Genomic DNA, 19747 nt, shown 5'->3' on the forward strand with positions numbered 1-19747 from the left:
TTACCTGCATACTTTTCTCTGACTGATTCATCCATAGACCAGAAACAGTGATCATATGCAAACACCTGTTGAAAAACAAAAATATGGTATATACTAAGAACAAAACCTTAACATACTTATAATATTATAACAGTGTTATAACACTGATAACGCTGTTCATAGTAGTGAAATAAAAATACCTTTCTGTCTTAACAATGGAGGTTACTTGAATTATTTATGGTACAGTTTTACAATGAACAACTAAGTATCCTGAAAATGATACCGACCTTTATTTTACATGGAAAATCCTTCACGATGTTAAGTGGAAAAAAGGGGTTACAAAAGCCATAATATGATGGCTATCATATACACATATACAAACAAACACATACATAGTTACACATAGTTTATTTCTGCATGTAAGATTAGTGATCTTTGTCTTCTTTATACTTTTATGTATTCTCTACATTTTTACTTTCTCAGAGAAAATAAAGATATTTTTATAAGAATGAAATGTAAAGATGATTACTACGGCAAGTTGAAAGGAGTTATAAAATAGCAGATTCAAAAAATCATCACACCCATGTGCAATACTGCACAGCTTCAAGACTGCAGAATACTGGTAAGAAAATGTTCCTGTATTAATGTAAAAGTTATGAAAAGTCTGGACCATGATCCCATGTTTGTACCAAAATCTATACAGATAAAAAGCTGTAAGAATATACACTGGAATATGGTTAGTGGTTAATACCACCTGATGGGACATCATAGATGATCTCTGTTTGGATCTTTTACATTTACTACTTGCCAAAATATGCATACTTCTTTTTTTTGCAATCTTTTAAGTTTTTTTCACTGAATTTCTTCTTTTGGATTCCATATTTATAATTAAGTCTCTAAGGATTTTAAGTGTAATCGTTTTTAAACCTTTTTTTTTTATTTGAGAGAGAGCGTGCACACGAGTGGGGGGGGCAGGGACAGAGGAAGAGGGAGGGAGACAAGCAGATTCCCCACTGACTGCAGAGCCCAAGGCAGTGCTCGATCCCAGGACCCTGGGATCATGACCTGAGCCCAAGGTAGACGCTTAACTGACTGAGCCACCCAGGCGCCCCAAGTGTAATTATTTTTAAAATCATTTCAGTAGTTCAAACTCTCCAATTTTTGGGTCTGTTGTCTCTCTTCCTGTTGACAGTTTTCCTCTTGGGCCTTTATGTCAGTTTGCAAGTGCATCTTAATTGGGAGTTTGTGTTTTATGGTTTACGTGGTTGCTTGTTTTTTTCCTCTCTCTCTGGCCACCTTTACATGACTAGCCACAATGCCACTCCCAGCTACCGAAGCCCAGATTTTGGTCTTCCCGAAGTCCAACGTCTCCACGCCCTCCAATTTACACATACAGCTCAATGTTGGTGGCCAGAACCCTTTCCTTAAGCCTTCATTCATGTTGGAGCCTAACTCAAATCAGTTTTCACTGATTTTTCCAGTCCTCACCCATACATCAGGCCCCCTCTAATCTGCAAGAGGTGAACTTCTAATCACCTCTGAGAACCTGCCTCTGATCCCAAGACCCAGTAAATACATGGCTTCAGCTTGTCCCTGAAGTTACATTATGTTGTTTTTGAATATGATGACATGATTTTAGTATTTTAAAAATATTTTCTCTGTTCCTATGAGTTTGGAGTTGGCAGGAGATTACATCTGTCTGAACTCACAGGCTACCTGGACCAAAGGTCTAAAAGTTTTTTAAAGAAAGGAAATTAGATTAAGGTGGTAAATTAAGTATACATGCCTATATCCCTCTCCCACCTGAAATCAACTCAAAATGATGGAGGGAGATAGGAAGTGAAAGGGCCAAAAGGTGAAAGAAGAGGGGAAAGGAGAATTAAATTTTTGAAAGCTAGACTTCTTGCTTGTACCTAGATGAGAAATTGAGACTCCCTGAAAAAGAGTTGCAATGAGAATGTTGAGGGATAGAATGGGGTGGAGTGGGGGCCACACGGAGACCACAGGCCAAAACACTGCAGAAGAATATGGCTGCAAAGGTAAGGCCAGTTCTGGAAGGGCATCAGGAGAACAATTAAATGAGCAACGAGAGGGCCCTGGGGGCAACCATCAGGACAACTGGTTAAAAAGACCTTTAAAGCAGAAAATGATCAGAACACTCATATCTTTTTTGAAAACATCAGGCAAGGGAGGCGTCTCTTCCCTGGAAGGGGGCAGTGATGGCCTAGCTAGGCCCAAAAGGCCAGGCAAAGCCCAATGGCTGAAAATACCCAGGAAGAGGCAAGAGCCCTGGAGCCCAGAAGCTATCCACCGGCTAAAGCGCTGCGTTGTACATTACAATGCTCCACATGTTTCCAAAGCTAAACATGTATCTGTCAAGAGTGGTGGCTCACTGTGTTAACAACACTCCAAGAGGGGGAAGAGGAAATGAAAAAGGAAGATGGAAGGTGGTCCCAAAGGACCATGTATCACAATTTCGGGTAGGGGGCTGCTTTTCAAGCTACATTCGTCAGCCGTAGTGAGAATCATTACAGCATGGTGAGAATAAAGAAAGTGTGAAGTTCAAATTAAGTTTCTTCTGTACTAGCTTTCAACTCTCATCTCTTATAATTTTATTTAATTCTGTTCTCAGCAAGGTTAAGCAGAAACTATCCTTTTTTTGTAAGCTTAGCTCTCACTTCAAAGGTGCCATCACCATATGTGTGTACTTATCAGAAAGCAGGCTCTACATGACACTCTTCTCTCAATTATTACGGGTTTTTCTTTCTTCTCTCTTTTTTTTTTAAATTTAGGGATTTCCTTAACAACTGCATTTCTAAATCTCAAATCCAGTAGAGAAGCTACTATTAAAGTAACCATTACAATAGCCGATACAGGTGCTAGGCCCTGTTCATGGGACGCTGAGGTACAAAGAAGTGAAGAACCTGATGGCTGGCAGGTGGGGAAGCTGGGATTGGAAACCAGCCTTTCCGCCAAGAGGCTGTTTAATACTAGGCTGGATTGGCTCCATTCCCCAAATTATATGAAAGCACCGCAGCCTGGTACAAAGTTAGGAACTAATGAACACTTAGTTCTTACAATGCTAAATGGTCCTCTTCAAGTTCTAGCAATTTTGCTATTATAGGAATCTTTAAATTGTTACAGGAATCGTCAGCCAAGAATTTCCTAAAGCAGACAAGCCCTTTTCTTTCTAAATATTATTCTTTTAAAATTAAAAAAAAAAAAATACTTTTTTCAAGTAACAGTAAAGAAAGACACATTCATTGCACGAAGTTAAATAACACCAAAATATAAAGTGAAAAATAAAGGTCTCCCATTCACCAAGATACCTCTCCCTAGACATAACCACTATGTTAGTAATGTGGTGTTGATCCTTCCATACTTTTTATGTCAAGTCAACATTTTCTCTAAACATTAAGATACAACTGAATTAAATAAAACATGAACAGTTTTTAAATGGCCGTGTAATGTTTCCTCACATCTTTACTGCAATCTCCAGTCTCTGGCTCCATCAAAAAATCAGAAAACAGAAATAATCCAATACCTTTTCACAGAAGAGATAAAACTAATATAGTTGATTTTTACCTTTATAAAGAAATCCAGTGCCATATTAAACTATTAAAAAAATTACTCAGTCCCCAAGAGCCGTGTCTATACATATTTTAGCAACAATAGAGAATGGAATTACAATTCAACCGCAGACTCAAAAACAAAATCCCAAGAATGTAGATAAAAATCTGAATTTCCTGACAAGTTCCAAGTAATGGCAGCAAATGGTCAATTCAAAAATATAGTCCTTGTGCCCACTTTGGCACAAATTCCTTGAGAGATACAAGAACTGATGCACTCCATTGAAATTTCTTTAGAATCTGGGCTCAAATCTAAAATGAAGCACATTTGCCTGATGAAGCTGTGGCCTGAGAATATGTCCCCAGCTGTCAGGGGAACAACATAGATGAGTCTGACCACAGTCTGGAACGACCAGTTTCAAGCCAATCATGGTGAACAGCAGAGGACAAAAGGAATCTGTGTTGTAGTTGCCAGGAAACTGGCCAGAATTGGTCAAAGTACAAATACAGCTTTTCCATAAACCTCCAGTCCCTCCTATGCCAATAAATGATTTCGGATTTATGAACAGGCTGACAGCTTGCATTACTTTTACCAAAGTGACAGAGAGAAAATATTTTTGAGAAGAAAATTACTAGTACTTCAAAAATATGCACATAAGATCTTTACAAACATTGCATAATAAAGCAAATCTCTTACCTTTGGCTGGCTTCTGCGTTTCCAAAAGAGATGTCATTGTGGACATGAAAGAAGAGGGGAGAGAGTTAAAAAAATTTTTTTGGGTTAGAAGACAATTTTGACAGGTAAAATGAAAATAAATACCATGTAAATTTTTAGTAAGAATACAAAATATTAACTTTGAAATCAAATAGCAATTTAAAATAAAGGATAAATTAATAACCTCAAACTATAACCTCGAACTAGCAGGGTAGAGTCCTTAATTATAGAAAACTAACTTGTATCTCTCAGGAAAAAGAAACATTATCTGAGCACTGGATAATTATTAAAGTCCTAATATTTCTGCCTTATGCCCTCTGCTTATCCTTGTATCAGTCTTGCAAATATATAATTTAAACAGTCTTTACTTTCTATCATCTGATTTCACTTCCAAGTAGTTTTCTCTGCTTTGATACAGCAGCAGCTCACTAGATAGGCCCTTCTATAAAAAAACTGAATTCTGCTATGGCTAAGGAAAAAGGTTAAAGGAACAACAGTGAATTATTACTTACTGAATTACTCACTTATTACCTATTGATCTATGCTTACCCAAGTGCGTCTAACCTCCCTCACCCCAAAACTATGACTCATACCTCCTCAGGGTACAGAGATATAACTAAGCCCAGTATACTTTGGAGATAGATTTAAACTTAGAGAAAAGTTGCGAGAAAAGCACAAAGAACTCCCTTCACCCAAATTCACCAAGTGTTAACATCACCACAGCTACTATTATCATTCTCCCCTCGGCCTCCCCTCCTCCATATACAGACAGATATACACATATATATATAAGTTTTCTCCTACTCATCTGAGAGTAAGCTGCAGACATGCCCCTTAATGCTAAACACTTCAGTGTCTAATTCCTCAAAACAACGATGTTCACTTTCATAATCATGGTACAATGTCAAAATCAGAAAATTTAAAAATAAAGGAAAGGACTTTGGAAACTGGAGACAAAAACAATAACTGGAGCTTTAGTCTCTCTCCGAGGATCAAAACGCCAACTCAAACCTAAAACCTGAAAGGAAACTGAACACAGAAGTATTTCCTTCTAATTTTCTATACAACTTCTTGTCCCTCTGTCTTATAAAAAATTTTCTTCTAAAAAAAATTTAACACTTATTTGCATCAAATGATTTTAGGTAAGAACATTAAAACACCAAGGAAAGTCTACCAAAGAGTGACACTTGTCAGATTCTGGGGTGGCGACCGATGTGGCGGACCTAGAAAAGAAAGTAGTTTTTCTGGACTCGGAAAAACTTCCCGACAAAAAAACCTGTGAGATACTGGTAGAGGTCACTGACAAATGCTGTCATCTTTGTGCTTTTTGTTTTTCAGGGCTTTGTTGTTGCTGTTGTTGTTGAGTATAAGCAATGTTAATACGTTAATTTCAGGTGTTCAACTAGTGACTGCACAAGTTTCTACACTATGCCATGCTCACCCCAAGTGTGGCCCCCATCTGTCACCATACAAAGCTGTTACAGTATCACCGACTGTATCCCCTATGCCGTGCCTTTCATCCCCATGACTTACTCATTCCATAACAAGAAGCCTGCATCTCCCACACCCCTTCACCCATTTTGCCCATCCACGCCCCCTTTTCCTCTGGCAACCATCAATTTGTTCTCTATATTTATAGCTCTGATTCTGCTTTCTGTTTATTTATTCATTTAACTCATTTTTTTAGATTCCACATATCAGTGAAATCATATGGTATTTGTCTTTTTCAGCCTGACTTCCAGTTTTACAGATGAGAAACTTAAGGCTCAGAAAAGTTAAACGAACCTGTCCAAGACACAATAACAAGCAGTGATGGGATGTCAAACTAGGTCTTCTGATTCCCAAGTCCACCACGTTCTTCCCCTCTTCCACACTGCTCAGAACAGCCTTGTCAAGTTTCTTCTAGACCCAATCTATGAGTCATACATTAACAACTGTTCTTGCTAACAGAAACCTTTCCCAATGTATTAATTTCCTCCATTCTAATTATTACCAATAAAAGGTTACCACCTGGTGCTTATGCCAATGTAAGTTTACTTATTCATCATATTTATGAAACTCCAGACTGTTTTTTCTGAGGGAAAAATAAGATATTTAGTACGATATTTCAAGTTTAAATAAAATATTTTATACAAAAATCAGCTCTTCCTAAGAGACAATCAACAAATCTAAGATGCAATATAGGACACATCACAGAAGAATCCATGAGACTAACCTGAATTCAGAACCTAATAATAAAAACAGAAACAAACCAGTAAATTAATTACAGAGCTAAGTTTCCAGCTAGGGATTCTGGTGACTACACCAGTCAAGCTCAAATAACCTACAGAGCCACTGGAAACCCAAAGATGTAATTACAGCTCCGTACAAAAATAAATGAGTAAATTAATTAATGAAACAAAACCTTTCAAAGTATAGTTGCAATCCAATATGGTAATGGCTAACTTCTCCCCAAATCCCTTATTTAGAAACCTCAGCTATCCAGCTCCCAGCGGAGATATAGGAAGCAAAGAAAACCAGCCCCTGACCAATCAAAAGAGCCGTCACAAAGTAAAAACATAAAGTCTTGGTTTCTCTCAGCTGAGTTGAATTACTTTTTGTTGTTGTTGCTTAACTTCATTTTAAATACCTTCAGGCTCAAAAAACATTCCAAAAGTAGTACAAAGAATTCCTGTGTACCCTTCACCCAGCTTCCCCAAATGTGGATGTCTTACATAACCACAGTCATTATGATCAAAACCAGGAAATTAACCACCAATAGAAAACTTATTAAATAATCTAGAGCCGGGCGCCTGGGTGGCTCAGTTGGTTAAGCGACTGCCTTCGGCTCAGGTCATGATCATGGAGTCCCTGGATCAAGTCCCGCATCGGGCTCCCTGCTCGGCAGGGAGTCTGCTTCTCCCTCTGACCCTCCCCCCTCTCATGTGCTCTCTCTCATTCTCTCTCTCTCAAATAAATAAATAAAATCTTTAAAAAAAAAAAAATAATAATAATCTAGAGCCAACCTTATAAAAATGTTTTGCCAACTGTATCCCACTGATGTCCCTTTTCTGGTCCAGGATCACACCTTGCATGTGGTTGTCTGTTTCCTCCCATCTGGGACAGTCTGTCTCTCATGACCTTGACACTTGAAGAGTACTGGCCAATTATTTTGTAGAATGTCCTTCAATGTGGGTTTCTCTAATGTTTCCCCATAACTAAGCTTGGGTTATGCGTTTTGGCAAGCACAACACTACAGGTAATATTGTGCCCTTCTCAGTGCCTCACACCAGAAAGTACATGACGATGTCCATCCATGTTTCATAACTGATCATGGCAACTCTATGATCATTTGCTTACAATTGCATCTACTAGGTTTCTCGATGTAACATTACCAATTTTCCCTTTGTACATTTTTCTTATTGGGGGAGACTTTGAGACTATATAAATACCATCTCTCATCATACTTTCACCCACAAATTTGAGCATCCATTGATGAATCTTGCCTGCAACAATTACTGTTTCCCAAATGGTGACTGTCTAGTTATTGGAGGTGTTAACAGCCCAGGTGGATTGATATGGACAGATGTGCTTTTTTAGGAAGAGGTAAACTTGGGAAACAAATTATTTAGTTGCATAGTTTGGATAAAACAGTTATCTACAAAGAAGCTACTCATCTCCTTTTTACTGACCTGGTTTAGGGGTACAGCTCACTTCTCATTTAAATAATACATTATACCACAAAATTAAGTCCAATTACACTTCTAATTTTTTAAATGCCACGATATGAAGAAGAAATTTAATGATGATTTTATATAAATTAGTGATCTTTGGAAGTCTTTATTGATACTTTTGACCATAATAAATATAAAATCAATATTGGGTCCAAAATAAACCACACAATATCCTGTATGTGTAAAACACAAAACAGTATCAGTAGAAGGACAAGTTACAAATCAATTACTGCTGTCCAACTACCAAAATTGAACATATCCAAATACCAACACCTCTTTTAATTTTACATTTGTTTAACTTCCTGAAACCTTCACAATTAGAAATATTTGGAATCTCTGTTTTAACAGGATCTCTCTCCAGCCCGCTCCATAATGGATGTATACATCACAAAGAGCTTATTCTGATACAGCCATTCTACATAATGATATTGTTGTTTTTCGGACTTAGCTGGCAGTACCAGCAACCAACAACAATCTGTGTGATGATCATTATTTTTTCTTGGTTACCCCTCCCCCAATGTGCTTCCTGCATAAGGAATAAAACTTGATCTGACTACAATTTTCAACACTGAATAGACTCACAAAAGAGTCAATCTTTGCTTATCTCGCCAGCTTTAATAAAAACATCACTAAAAGCCCTGTTTAGTGTCTCATCGACATGTGGAGTACTCCCTTCATTTTTGAAGAATAAATTTTAAAAGCATTATTGATAAAGTAGAATATTCTGGAGAACAGCACTGAGGATATAGAAGGTTTGAAAACACTACCACTGAAAGAATAGATCAAAGAACTAGAAATAACGTAGCCGGGTGCAGGGAAGACTCAAGGAAGACGCATCGATGCCATCTTCAGATTTGAGGGTACTCACACATTTGGGGGTAGGAGGAGAAACAGACTTGTTCTAGGTCAGCTTAGAGGCTGAATTTGGTAGGACCCACTGGAGAAAGGTAAAAGAAGAGGGATATCCTCTCCAATACGAGAATTATTAGCACTGTGTTAAACAGCCAGGCCCCCATGAGTGGAACTGTATAACGAGAGAAAAGTAGCTGATGAGGATGTTGCAGAAGGAAGGAGAACTTACACACCGGATCACCTGTAGAGTTCTTTTTATCTAGAATAAGAACACGAACACCAAGCATTCAACAAGTTCTATTTCTGCTTATTTCTAGCACTGATACTTGCAGACCCCTGGTACATCAGAGGTAAACCAAGTTACTGGTTGAGCATCATCTCCCACATCACAGCCCTAGGAGATTCCTCCTCTCCAGCAAGCTAGTGTACTTCTGTATTCCACAGACCTACACTCATAATGCCACTCCCTCCGACAACTCTGTTTATTCAAGCCCTACCCCAAAAGAAAAACTCAGATCAAATTCTAGCTCCCTTAAGAAACCTTCCACAAGGGCACCTGGGTGGCTCAGTCGTTAAGTGTCTGCCTTCGGCTCAGGTCATGATCCCAGGGTGCTGGGATCAAGTCCCACATTGGGCTCCCTGCTCAGCAGGAAGCCTGCTTCTCCCTCTCCCACTCCCCTGCTTGTGGTTCCTCTCTCGCTGTGTCTCTCTGTCAAATAAATAAAATCTTAAAAAAAAAAAAAAAGAAAAAGAAAAAGAAACCCTCCACAAGAATCCCAGCCAAAAGTGAGTTTTCCTCCCTAATTCAAGTCAAAACTATCTCTGGTGCTCACATATTACCTACCATTTGGTCACATAATATAAACTTTTTAATACATGGGTCATCTCCTCAGCTAGACTATAAGGTCTAAAGACAGAGTATACCTCTCCACATTTATCAGTATCCAACACAAGGCTCTTTGTTGTTCAGCAAGTTTTGTTTTAAGCTCTCCCTATGGCCTGGCCCCTGCTTCTGTTTTACCCTCAATCCAGCACCGGCTGCCCTTTGCCAACCCTGGCCACCTCTGACTGGCCCGGGGTGCCCAGTTTTCTAGCTTCAGGACTTTCATTCATGATTTTCCTTCTGCCTTGAAATCTTGAAGCTAACTCCTATCCATACGTCGTTTCTCCACTTAATTATTATTTCCCTACCTCTCTCTCTCTTAAGCATCCAATCTAAATTAGGTCCCTTATGTTATTCCCAATCGCATTTATTCCCGATAGAATAAAACCATTTCCACCACCATTTCTGCTCTCTAAAATCATCCCCCAAACAATAAATCAAACAAAGAACAAATACAAACCTCATCTTCAATGAAACTAGGAGATAATTATAATGAAACACATTACATGAAGACAGAAAATGCATCCAAGGAATGCAAGAAAAGATCAGAAATGGTAAGTGCTGAGTATCCCAGAAGTTGAGGGGGGAGGGGGCCTTAAAAAATGGAAGAACATTTGGGTCACTATCTCTGATATGCAGTCCTTGCTTTAAATCAAGAGAAAAAACAGTTTGATAATCCTCTTCTACTTGACTCGTCCACCCACACAAACTACAACTGGTTGAGAACAGAGGAACATCCAAAAAATATGGCCACTGAACTACAACTGGCATATTTCACAATCACAAAACTTTAGAAACATGAAAACCCTTGTTTATAAATTCCACAATTTCAATTACCAACACTGGGATAGCATAATTCAAAGAATACACTCACTATTAACTCAGTCATTTGCAAATCACCTGCTTCTTCCCATCTGTCAAACACACAGAGTAAATTTTAATCCACTGTCCACCTGAACTCTAAGAAAGCTTAAATCTGGCCAAACAATTAAAACAATATTGATATACTTGTGGGGGGGGATTGTGAAATATATTTCGTATCTACGTTAACAGAATAATCATATTCGTTTTAATAATTACATGTTAAAATAACTCCAAGATATACAAGAGATTAGGATAGATTACTGAAAGACTAATCTTAGACTCCAAGAAAGAAAGCTCTTATAATTATTTCTCTCAGTATTTGTGGGTATCTTTGATTTCTAATTTTATGAACCCATATTTCTCCAGTTTTATTGTATTGGATTTCTCCTTGGTTGGACTGGATTTAACAGGAAAAAGTTTTTACAGAGTATGAAATTAACTCTCTTGTCCCCTTACTCTTTTATCCAGATCCAGACTTGTCTCCAAACCAGAAGTCACACACTCAAGGTCCAGAGGCCCAATTATAGTCCACAGCTGTCTTTTCTTTAGTCCTCACAGTATTGACCAAAAGTCGAAAATCAGAAGATTCCACATCAAGAATTCTCTTAAAATTCAGAGGATCTGGAAACATGAGGCCTAAATTCCCACATACCACCATTGGCTAGACCTGAACTACTACTGTCTTCCATGTGGATCTATCTGTCAGGCAGCAGCTGAGTTTTAAATTCCTGCTATTAAAAAAGAAAGTAGAACAGGGTTTTATTCGTATTCAAAATGGATGCTTGCAAATTCACAAAAATAAAGAGAATGTTTCTAAATCCAATCCCAAGAACCTACTAGGTAGAGTGCCTTCACAATCCTATCAGGACTACACTACAGATTCTGCCTACCCAATTAAATAAGACCATCCCCTTTGATATCTCCACACACTATCCTGGCTATCAAATCCTAAACATGTAATCCCAAACTCAAATGTCACATGCAACAACGTCATTATAATTAGTAGCTATGAAATACAATTCAAGCTAAAGCTTATCTTCACTATAAGCAGTTACAGGCCTAGAATTCAGACTTAAAGTGGAAAGGCTACAGGCTTCAAGGAAAAAAAGAGCATATATATCATGCCTGGTGCACACACATTCGTGCCTGCCCAATTCTGATTCATGAAGCAATGTTAACTTGGGGTTTATGTCAGCGAGCAGGTTGAGAAAAACTGTAATTTCTAGCTCATTACTATAATTACTGCCCAAATCCTTTGCTTAGCAAAGATCTCCTTAGCTTCTTTAAGTGGAAACTCAATTTACAAGCATTCCCCAACGAAATACTTCACTACTTACAACGGTAAGAACTGCTTAGCTAACTAAATGAATATTGCCGTGTTTATCCTTCTCCTGAGACATGACTTTCATCTTTGAAACATCTCTCAAACCCATCCCCTCTTCCCTGCCCACATTCACTCTTTCCTTCGGCAATATTTACTATCTACGATAAGCCAGGTCCTAATCTCAGTACTGGCAAAACTGCACTGTACAAATCAGACAAAACTCCCAGCTCTCTAAGAGCTTACATTTTACTACAATTGAATGAATGGATGAATATGTAACATAATAGAGCTATGGGGAAAAAAATTTAAAGCAGGGAAGAGGAGTACAGAGTGAAGCTGGGGTTGACATTTTTTTTTATTCTTATGTTAATCCCCATACATTACATCATTAGTTTTAGATGTAGTGTTCCATGATTCATTGTTTGTGCATAATACCCAGTGCTCCATGCAGAATGTGCCCTCCTCAATACCCACCACCAGGCTAACCCATCCTCCCACCCCCCTCCCCTCTAGAACCCTCAGTTTGTTTTTCAGAGTCCATTGTCTCTCATGGTTCGTCTCCCCTTCCGATTTCCCCCCCTTCATTCTTCCCCTCCCGCTACCTTCTTCTTCTTTTTTGGGGGGTTGACATTTTAAACGGGTGGTCAGGAGAGGCTTCGTGGAGTGGCATTTGCACAGAGGCCTATGGGAAGTAAGAAAGCATATAGAGAGGAAGCAGACACAGCGACGCCCTATTTCTTCATCTGCCTCTAGGTCTACCTACCACATAGCTTCCTAACTGTGCTCATTCTGCCTCCTATCTCTTGTCTACAACTCTTCACTCATCCACTATGTATCTAAACCTCATGTCTCAGCAGGTCATAATTCTGCCTAAAACCCTTCATTGGCTCCCTATCCCCTGGAAGATAAAATCCACTCCTTGAGCAGGAAAGCCTCTGATGCACATTCATGCACGCTCCATAAATGTTAGATATCATCATTATTGTGATTTGAGTCATGATGCAATGTTAAGTTGGGGTTTAACCTCTTCCCACCTCCCAAGCCTCAGTCTTCTACTGCTCCTCCCCCAGTGCCTTGTGCTTTACACATATTTGGACATGTCACGTCCTTCAGGCTTGGTTACTTTTATACTTTCGGTGACCTGTGTACTTCCTCCCACTTTCCAGCCTGGTGATGTTCTTGTCCAAAAAAAAAAAAAGGTACCTTCTCCATTCATTTTTAGGAACTTTTAAGTCCCCTAGGTCTTCTTTCCCACGAAAGTGTTGCAGCCATTATTTCCTCCCCTTGATTACGAGCTCCTTGAGAACACAGGGCATGTTTCATTCTTCTTTGTTTTCCCAGTGCCTGACATATGGTAGGCACTCAATAATGCTCGTTGGAATTTGCCATGAGATGATGAGCCTGTCTAAACTGTTCAGTGGTTAAATTAACTCCTGATTTACACTATCCCCAGGGTCTCTATAATTCTTCTGTGTCCGGATACTCATCCAAAAAATATTTGCTATGAGATATATATGGTAATATACCTTTTTAGTCAGATTAGAATGCCATTTACCAACTATTCAGAATATATTTGAATCAAAAGCAAAAAAGGCTTCCAGAAACAGAAAAAAAACAGACACCATGCTTTTCTATACAGAAGAGACCAGGACTGGGGTGCCTGGGTGGCTCAGTCGGTTAAGCATCAGACTCTTGATCTCAGCTCAGGTCATGATCTCAAGATCATGAGTTCAAGCCCTGTGTTAGGCTCCATGCTGGCCGTGGAGCTTACTTAAAAAAAAAAAAAAGAAAGAAATTAAATAAGAAACAAGTCCTTGCCTTCAAGAAGCTCTTCATGTTCATCATGAAAAAGATTCTAAGCCATTATTATCTTCCACCGATATTTCCCCCTCAGGGAAATAGGATGTGTTTCAGAAAGCTTTTTATAAAAAAACATTGAAATGATAAAAAGTTTAACCTTTTTGCTACTGAATGAGCTTACTCCTCAGTATCACAGAATGTTGACTCATCTATCATATCACCTCCTGTGATACTGCGTAAAAATGGTGCTGTTTAAACACCTTTGCATGTATACTTGTTAGCAGTGACTCCTACAATATAGGGAAACATGTAATAATCAAAAATTCACAAGAACAAAATATCGATGTATAGTAACACAATGAGGAAATTGTTAAATATGCATGAAAATAAGTGAGATCTTTGGTCCATGGATGGGCCTCAGTGGGTCCGTGAATTCCTGAATTTTTTTTTTTCTGGGCAGAGGAGCTATAACTTTCAGATTCTCTAAAGAGTCTAAAACCCAAAAAAGGCTAAGAAAGAATGCTGTAGAGACATTTTCCTAAGAGCTATTGAGCTTCATGTCCTAATCCATGTTTGGCTTGAAAGACTGAATATACAAATGGACGATGGCCAGACCATATATGACACTAAACCCCACAACTTCTATGGCAATTGACCCAGAACAGTCAGGAATTGGTCAGTGATTACCAGCTTTCCTATTATTTGCCCATGCTTGCAACTCAGGACCAACCAGAAAAAGAGCCAAATATACTCCCTAACCAACCACAAGTGACACCTGCTTCTAGTTAACCAGCCTCCAGCTTCCTCATGCCAACAACCTCCATCAGAGGCATACCTGAAGTCCTCCTTTTTTTCTTTTCTTTTTTTTTTTTTAAAGATTTTATTTACTTACTTGACAGAGAGAGGGAGAGAGAACACAAGCAGAGGAAGCAGCAGAGGGAGAAGCAGACTCCCCGCTGAGCAGGGAGCCCGATGTGGGGCTCGATCCCAGGACCCTGGGATCATGACCTGAGCTGAAGGCAGACGCTTAACAACTGAACCACCCAGGTGCCCCTCTTTTCTTTTTTTACTATAAAGCTTTTGTGGTCCCCTGCCTGCCTTTGAGTCTCTGCCAAACCCAAGTGACAGTAGCAGACTCCCTTGCTATAGTAAACATTGAACAAATAGCCTCTATTTGTTCTCATTTGCATGGTCTTAGTTTAATATCCACAGGCTGATTAGCTAACATTGTAGATAAGAAATAAGAAAGGCACCGAGGGAAAAAAAAAGAAAGGCACCGAGGACCAAATATAAATGAAAGGCATCAGGACAATAAGAAAATAACACTACCTTGCAAATTTTTTTTCTGTAGTAAGGTACTCGGAAAAGAAACCAAAAAGGAATGACCAAAGAAGGAGGAAAACCAGGTGAGAGCGGCATCACAGGGAAGAGAGAGTTTCAAGAAGGAAGGAGAATAAGCAGTATCAATCACTATTGAGAGAGCAAGCAAATTAAGGCGGGTGGGGGGCGGGATGAGGTAGGGGTAGAAGGCTCCTTTTGGTCTGTCTCCCAACTTTGATGGGGACTCAGCCATTTACTCTCTGTGGCTTACAGTGGACCAACCTGCCCAACCCTCAGAAATTCAAGAAAAAAGCTCCTTCCACCTTGTGATGCATCCCAGACTGGCATTAATCAAATGTCACAAAGGCCACTGCAAGGGGAGGTTAACACAGCAGGCCTGGGTCTCTGAAAGTCCAATTTAAAGACAAATTCAAAGAGCTGCTTTAATTACACTCCTAGAGCTCATTTCCCCTGAGATTCTGTGAGACAACTCATCACTCAGACTCTCCTCCCCAGGCAGGATATAACTTGCAAGATACCTTATGTTGCTTCTGTTCTCTTACAGCTAATCATTGGGATGTGGCACAAGCTTTGGGCAGGTACCTAGATGGTGAGCCTCCTGTTCATTCTAGCTGCTAGGGCTGTAAAGAATCTAGGGTTAGCTCTTAAAGCATCACTGATCTGCCCTGAGAGCCACGAAGCTGTAGTCAAGACTACAGTGGATCAAGGAATGAATGAGAAGTGTAATTAAAACAGAGGGTGTTGTATTATTTGAAAGTTTGCTAGATCTTGAAAGTCCTCATCACAAGAAAAAAAATTGTAACTATGTATGGTGATGGATGTTAACTAGACTTACTGTGATCATTTAGCAATACATACAAATATGAAATCATGTTGTACACATAAAACTAGTATTATGTCTCAACAAAAAAAAGACAGGGTAATGGGCTCAAGGGGACAGAATCTAAAAATAAAAGTTCATAGAAACATTATTCATTATACTTTTTTTTGATTGCCAAAAAAACATGAATCCCAAGTACCTTTCCAGAGCACAAAGCCAGTCCTGTAAGCCATCGCCCCTTACAAAGAGGGCTGTGTGATTAAATGTTTCTTGTTCTGATCCTTTCCAGGTGAAGTCACACCCAAACATGCCCGATACCATTTCCAGCCTCGCTGCCCAAAATAATGACCCCCCAGGAAACACCACGTTCCCCCAAATTTCTAGGACTCCATTTTGTTTAGTTTGACAGAAACAAAATGTGTGTGGCAGATAACATTTGTTGCACACAAGCTAATGAGAACCCAAAGGAAATATCTGATCTTAAAATATTTACTAAAATGAGTTCCTGGACATTTTCCTACCATGGTGATTCAAGATAACGTGAAGCACCTTTTTCCTTGTCCTTTTCCTTTAACTTCTTACCAAATTTATTTGACCCCTCTTTTGAATGGGGGATATAGAAAAAAGAAGTTTCCAGCAAGTCTTCATCAACATATGAGGTACAATTGGAGTACAAATGTTCCAGAATAACAGTGTTAATTTTCATATGCTCCAGCAATTTACATACTATGCGCAGCTGGAGGAAGAGCTGTACCACGTTAAGCTAGTCTACTGACCATGACACACAGGTGTATGTCTGTGTACTTCACAAAGGCACCCGGCCCAGAGGTTCAGCAGGAGCTAGAGCACAGCCCCCGCCACAAGGACTAAGGAGAAAACAGGTCACAGCAAAGCAAGGGGTCAAAGACAAAGGCACCATTCGCTTTCCCCAAGGCAGCTCAGAAGGGGATGCCTGTTTCTAACTGGCCTGGACAGAGGGGCCACCTTTTCTTCATTTGCACAAAAGCACCGTTTGCTATGAAAGCTCTGTAGAGTAGTCTGACTTCCAATAATTGTCTGCCATAGGAACTGCAGGAAATGTCTCCCCTCAATATTCAACAAGGTAGCTAATATAAGTCTGAAACTCTAGCCAAGACAGAATAACTGGGTCTACCTCTCCTACCACAAACAAGAAAAACCGCACAAAAGATATGAAGCAAATGTTTTTATAAAATGGGTACCAGGCAGTGAGGGATTATGATCTTGGGGAGAAGGCAAATGAGTGAGAGACGGCCTACAACTGCCCAGGCATTCTACCTAGAGACATTTTGTACAGGAAGAGGGAACCAAGCCAAAACAGGTTGGCCTGGGCTGAGATGGTAAGATTGGACATCTGAGGCAGCTGGAATTTGCTGGACAGACAGAAGGGAACAGTCAAGAGGAAGAACCCCAGCAAGGTGCAGGACACACACCCCCAACTGTCTCTGACTGAATACTAAATCACACACGCAGAAGGGGAGACACCCACAGGCCATAAAACTATCTGGGAAAGAACTACTGCTGGAGAAGTAGGTGTACACTGAACAGTTTGAAGAGCTAACATGGGGCTCGGAAACATGAGTTACAACCAGCCACAGCGGACAGATCTCCTTGAACACTAGGGGGCATTTGGTAGAGAGCCCCCAAAGGCCACAATTTAGGTGTACAGCTAAACTTGCCCTAGAATAAAGGCTAGTCTGGCCCCAACCTAACAAAGCTTAAAAACAGGCCAAGATCCAGCTGATCCACAAGTAAATTACCCATGCTTTGAGAACATTCCCGTCACTCCAAAAAGTTCCCTCATGACTGACTGCAGTCAAGCCCAGGACCTACTCCCAGCCCCAGGCAACCACTCATCTGCTTTCTGTCCTTCATCTTTTCTAGACATTTCACAGAAATGGAAGCCTACAATATGTGGTCTTTTGCAACCGGTATCTTTCACTTAGCATGTTTTTGAGGTTCATCCATGTTGTAGCATGTTATCGATTCTCAGTTCCTTTTTATTGCTGCTGAATAGTATTTTGTTTATCTGTTCACCAGTTATAGGTATTTGGACTGTTTCTGGCTTGGGGCTATCATGAATAGTGCTGCTATGAACATTCAAGAACAAGTCTTTGTGTAGACGCTTATTTTTATTTCTCTTGAAGAGATGCCTGAGAAGAAATGTCGGGTCATAGGGTAATGTAGATCTACCTTTCCGGAGACAATCAAGCTCTTTTCCAAAGGATATGTACTGCTTTCCATTCCCACCAGCCACAGGTGAGAGCTACAGTTGCTCTCCATCTGCACCATCATTGAGTATTGTCTGTAGCCATTCAAGTGGGTGTGGAGTGGCCTCTCACTGAGATTTTAATTTACATTTCCATAATGACCAATGAGGTTGAGTCTTGTAAGAAGTGTTTCACTGTAGAGAACAGAAAAATTCTCATAATCGAGTTTCTATCCTTACTTTGAGACTATAAGGATTGACAAACTCCTGGTCAAATCCACACTTTTTCTTTATTCTCATTCACAATTATGTAGTATGTTGTACCACAGTACCATTTCTAACTATTATTTTTTTCATTTCTCTACCTCTTTAACCACTTCTGAGCCACTTCACAGTCTTTGTGTAGACATTCATTTTTATTTCCCTCGGATAGCTAAGAATAAAACCACTAGGTCACATGTTCAGTATATATTTAACTTCACATTTAATACATTTTATGGTCCAGATGTGCAAAACTGCATTCGAAATTTAGACCAACTTTTTTGGACCAAGCTCTACATGTATAAATTAATTTTAGTAAACTGTACTTAATTACTCATGTCCACACTGGATGACTCAACACATAGACCCGAATCATTAGGCCTAAAACAGTCTTTATACTTTGTCTCCAGTTTCTAACTATTTAAGCATCTATAATCAGATGGAACCATGCACTTAACTAAAGTCCTCAAGCACCTTGCCAGACAGGGGATAAAATAACAAATCATTAGACATCCAAGACACTGTCTTAATGGCATGTTGCTGGAGGAAAAGTACTCTACCCCAGCAGTTAGATAGAAACCCTTCTTCGGTTTGGTTCTGCCTTTCACTAGCTTTGTGATCCTAGTGGTCACTTAACCTCATCCAACCTCTCTGCTACTTCAGGAATCTGGCAGAACTACTACTCCCTACACAACCAACTTCACACTACTGTGCAATATCCTGTGTGTGGCAGAAAGAGCATCACTTGGGAACTAAGCAGACCGGGGTTCAAATCTAGGTCCAATAAAAGGTCTGTGATCTTCCTGGGTCCAAGCATTATTATAAGTGCATTCCATGTGTTATTTTTTGTTAATCCCCCACAACCCTAAAGGATAGATCCTATTACTGCCCTCATTTTATAAGTGAGGAAACCAAGGCTCAGAAAGACTGAGTAACTTGCTCAAGGTCAACAATTAAATACTAGACTGGGGATTCAAATCAAGACAGAAGCAGTACTCAGCTGGAGGGACAAAATCAAAACCATACAGGTCTTGTGAGATCATCAACATTGCATTTTCTTTCCAGGCCCAGGTTGCTAAAGCAAATTTTGAGTGGTAGCTCTTCCTTCTCTGCATTATTTTTCACATGGTTTTATTTTGGTCCTCCTTCCCTCCATCATGAAGTCTGGTTTTCTGAATAGGGAAACAAACCCTGAGGAAATGGGTTCCAGTCCCCAAACAGACTAAGTGGTATGTGGGGGACGGGGGAGGGGGGTTATAGGTACAAAAGATTTGTCAAGCCTACCTAACAAAAAGCAAAATACATCAACTTTTGGGCAACACAGCAGTGGGAGCTGGGGGGGTGGGACAACAAGGAAATGTCCTAGAAAAGAAAAAAAGCACCTACATCCTTTGTTTAT

General features: G+C 39.7%; 1 protein-coding gene across 3 annotated transcripts in view; it reads right to left on the reverse strand.

The window, feature by feature from the left end:
- KIF13B (kinesin family member 13B) overlaps nt 1–19747 on the reverse strand; it is a 201145-nt gene that overhangs the window by 132311 nt on the left and 49087 nt on the right. For all 3 annotated transcript variants that reach the window (XM_081810654.1, XM_081810659.1, XM_081810662.1), the window contains exons 3-4: nt 4246–4258; nt 5–65 (exon numbers count right to left, since the gene is read on the reverse strand). In XM_081810654.1, the coding sequence (XP_081666780.1) occupies nt 5–65; nt 4246–4258 (74 nt within the window). The remainder of the gene's footprint in view (nt 1–4; nt 66–4245; nt 4259–19747) is intronic.

The sequence above is a fragment of the Leptonychotes weddellii genome, chromosome 2 (assembly GCF_054177405.1).
Source record: "Leptonychotes weddellii isolate Sample4059 chromosome 2, ASM5417740v2, whole genome shotgun sequence".
NCBI classification, from domain to species: Eukaryota; Metazoa; Chordata; class Mammalia; order Carnivora; family Phocidae; genus Leptonychotes; species Leptonychotes weddellii.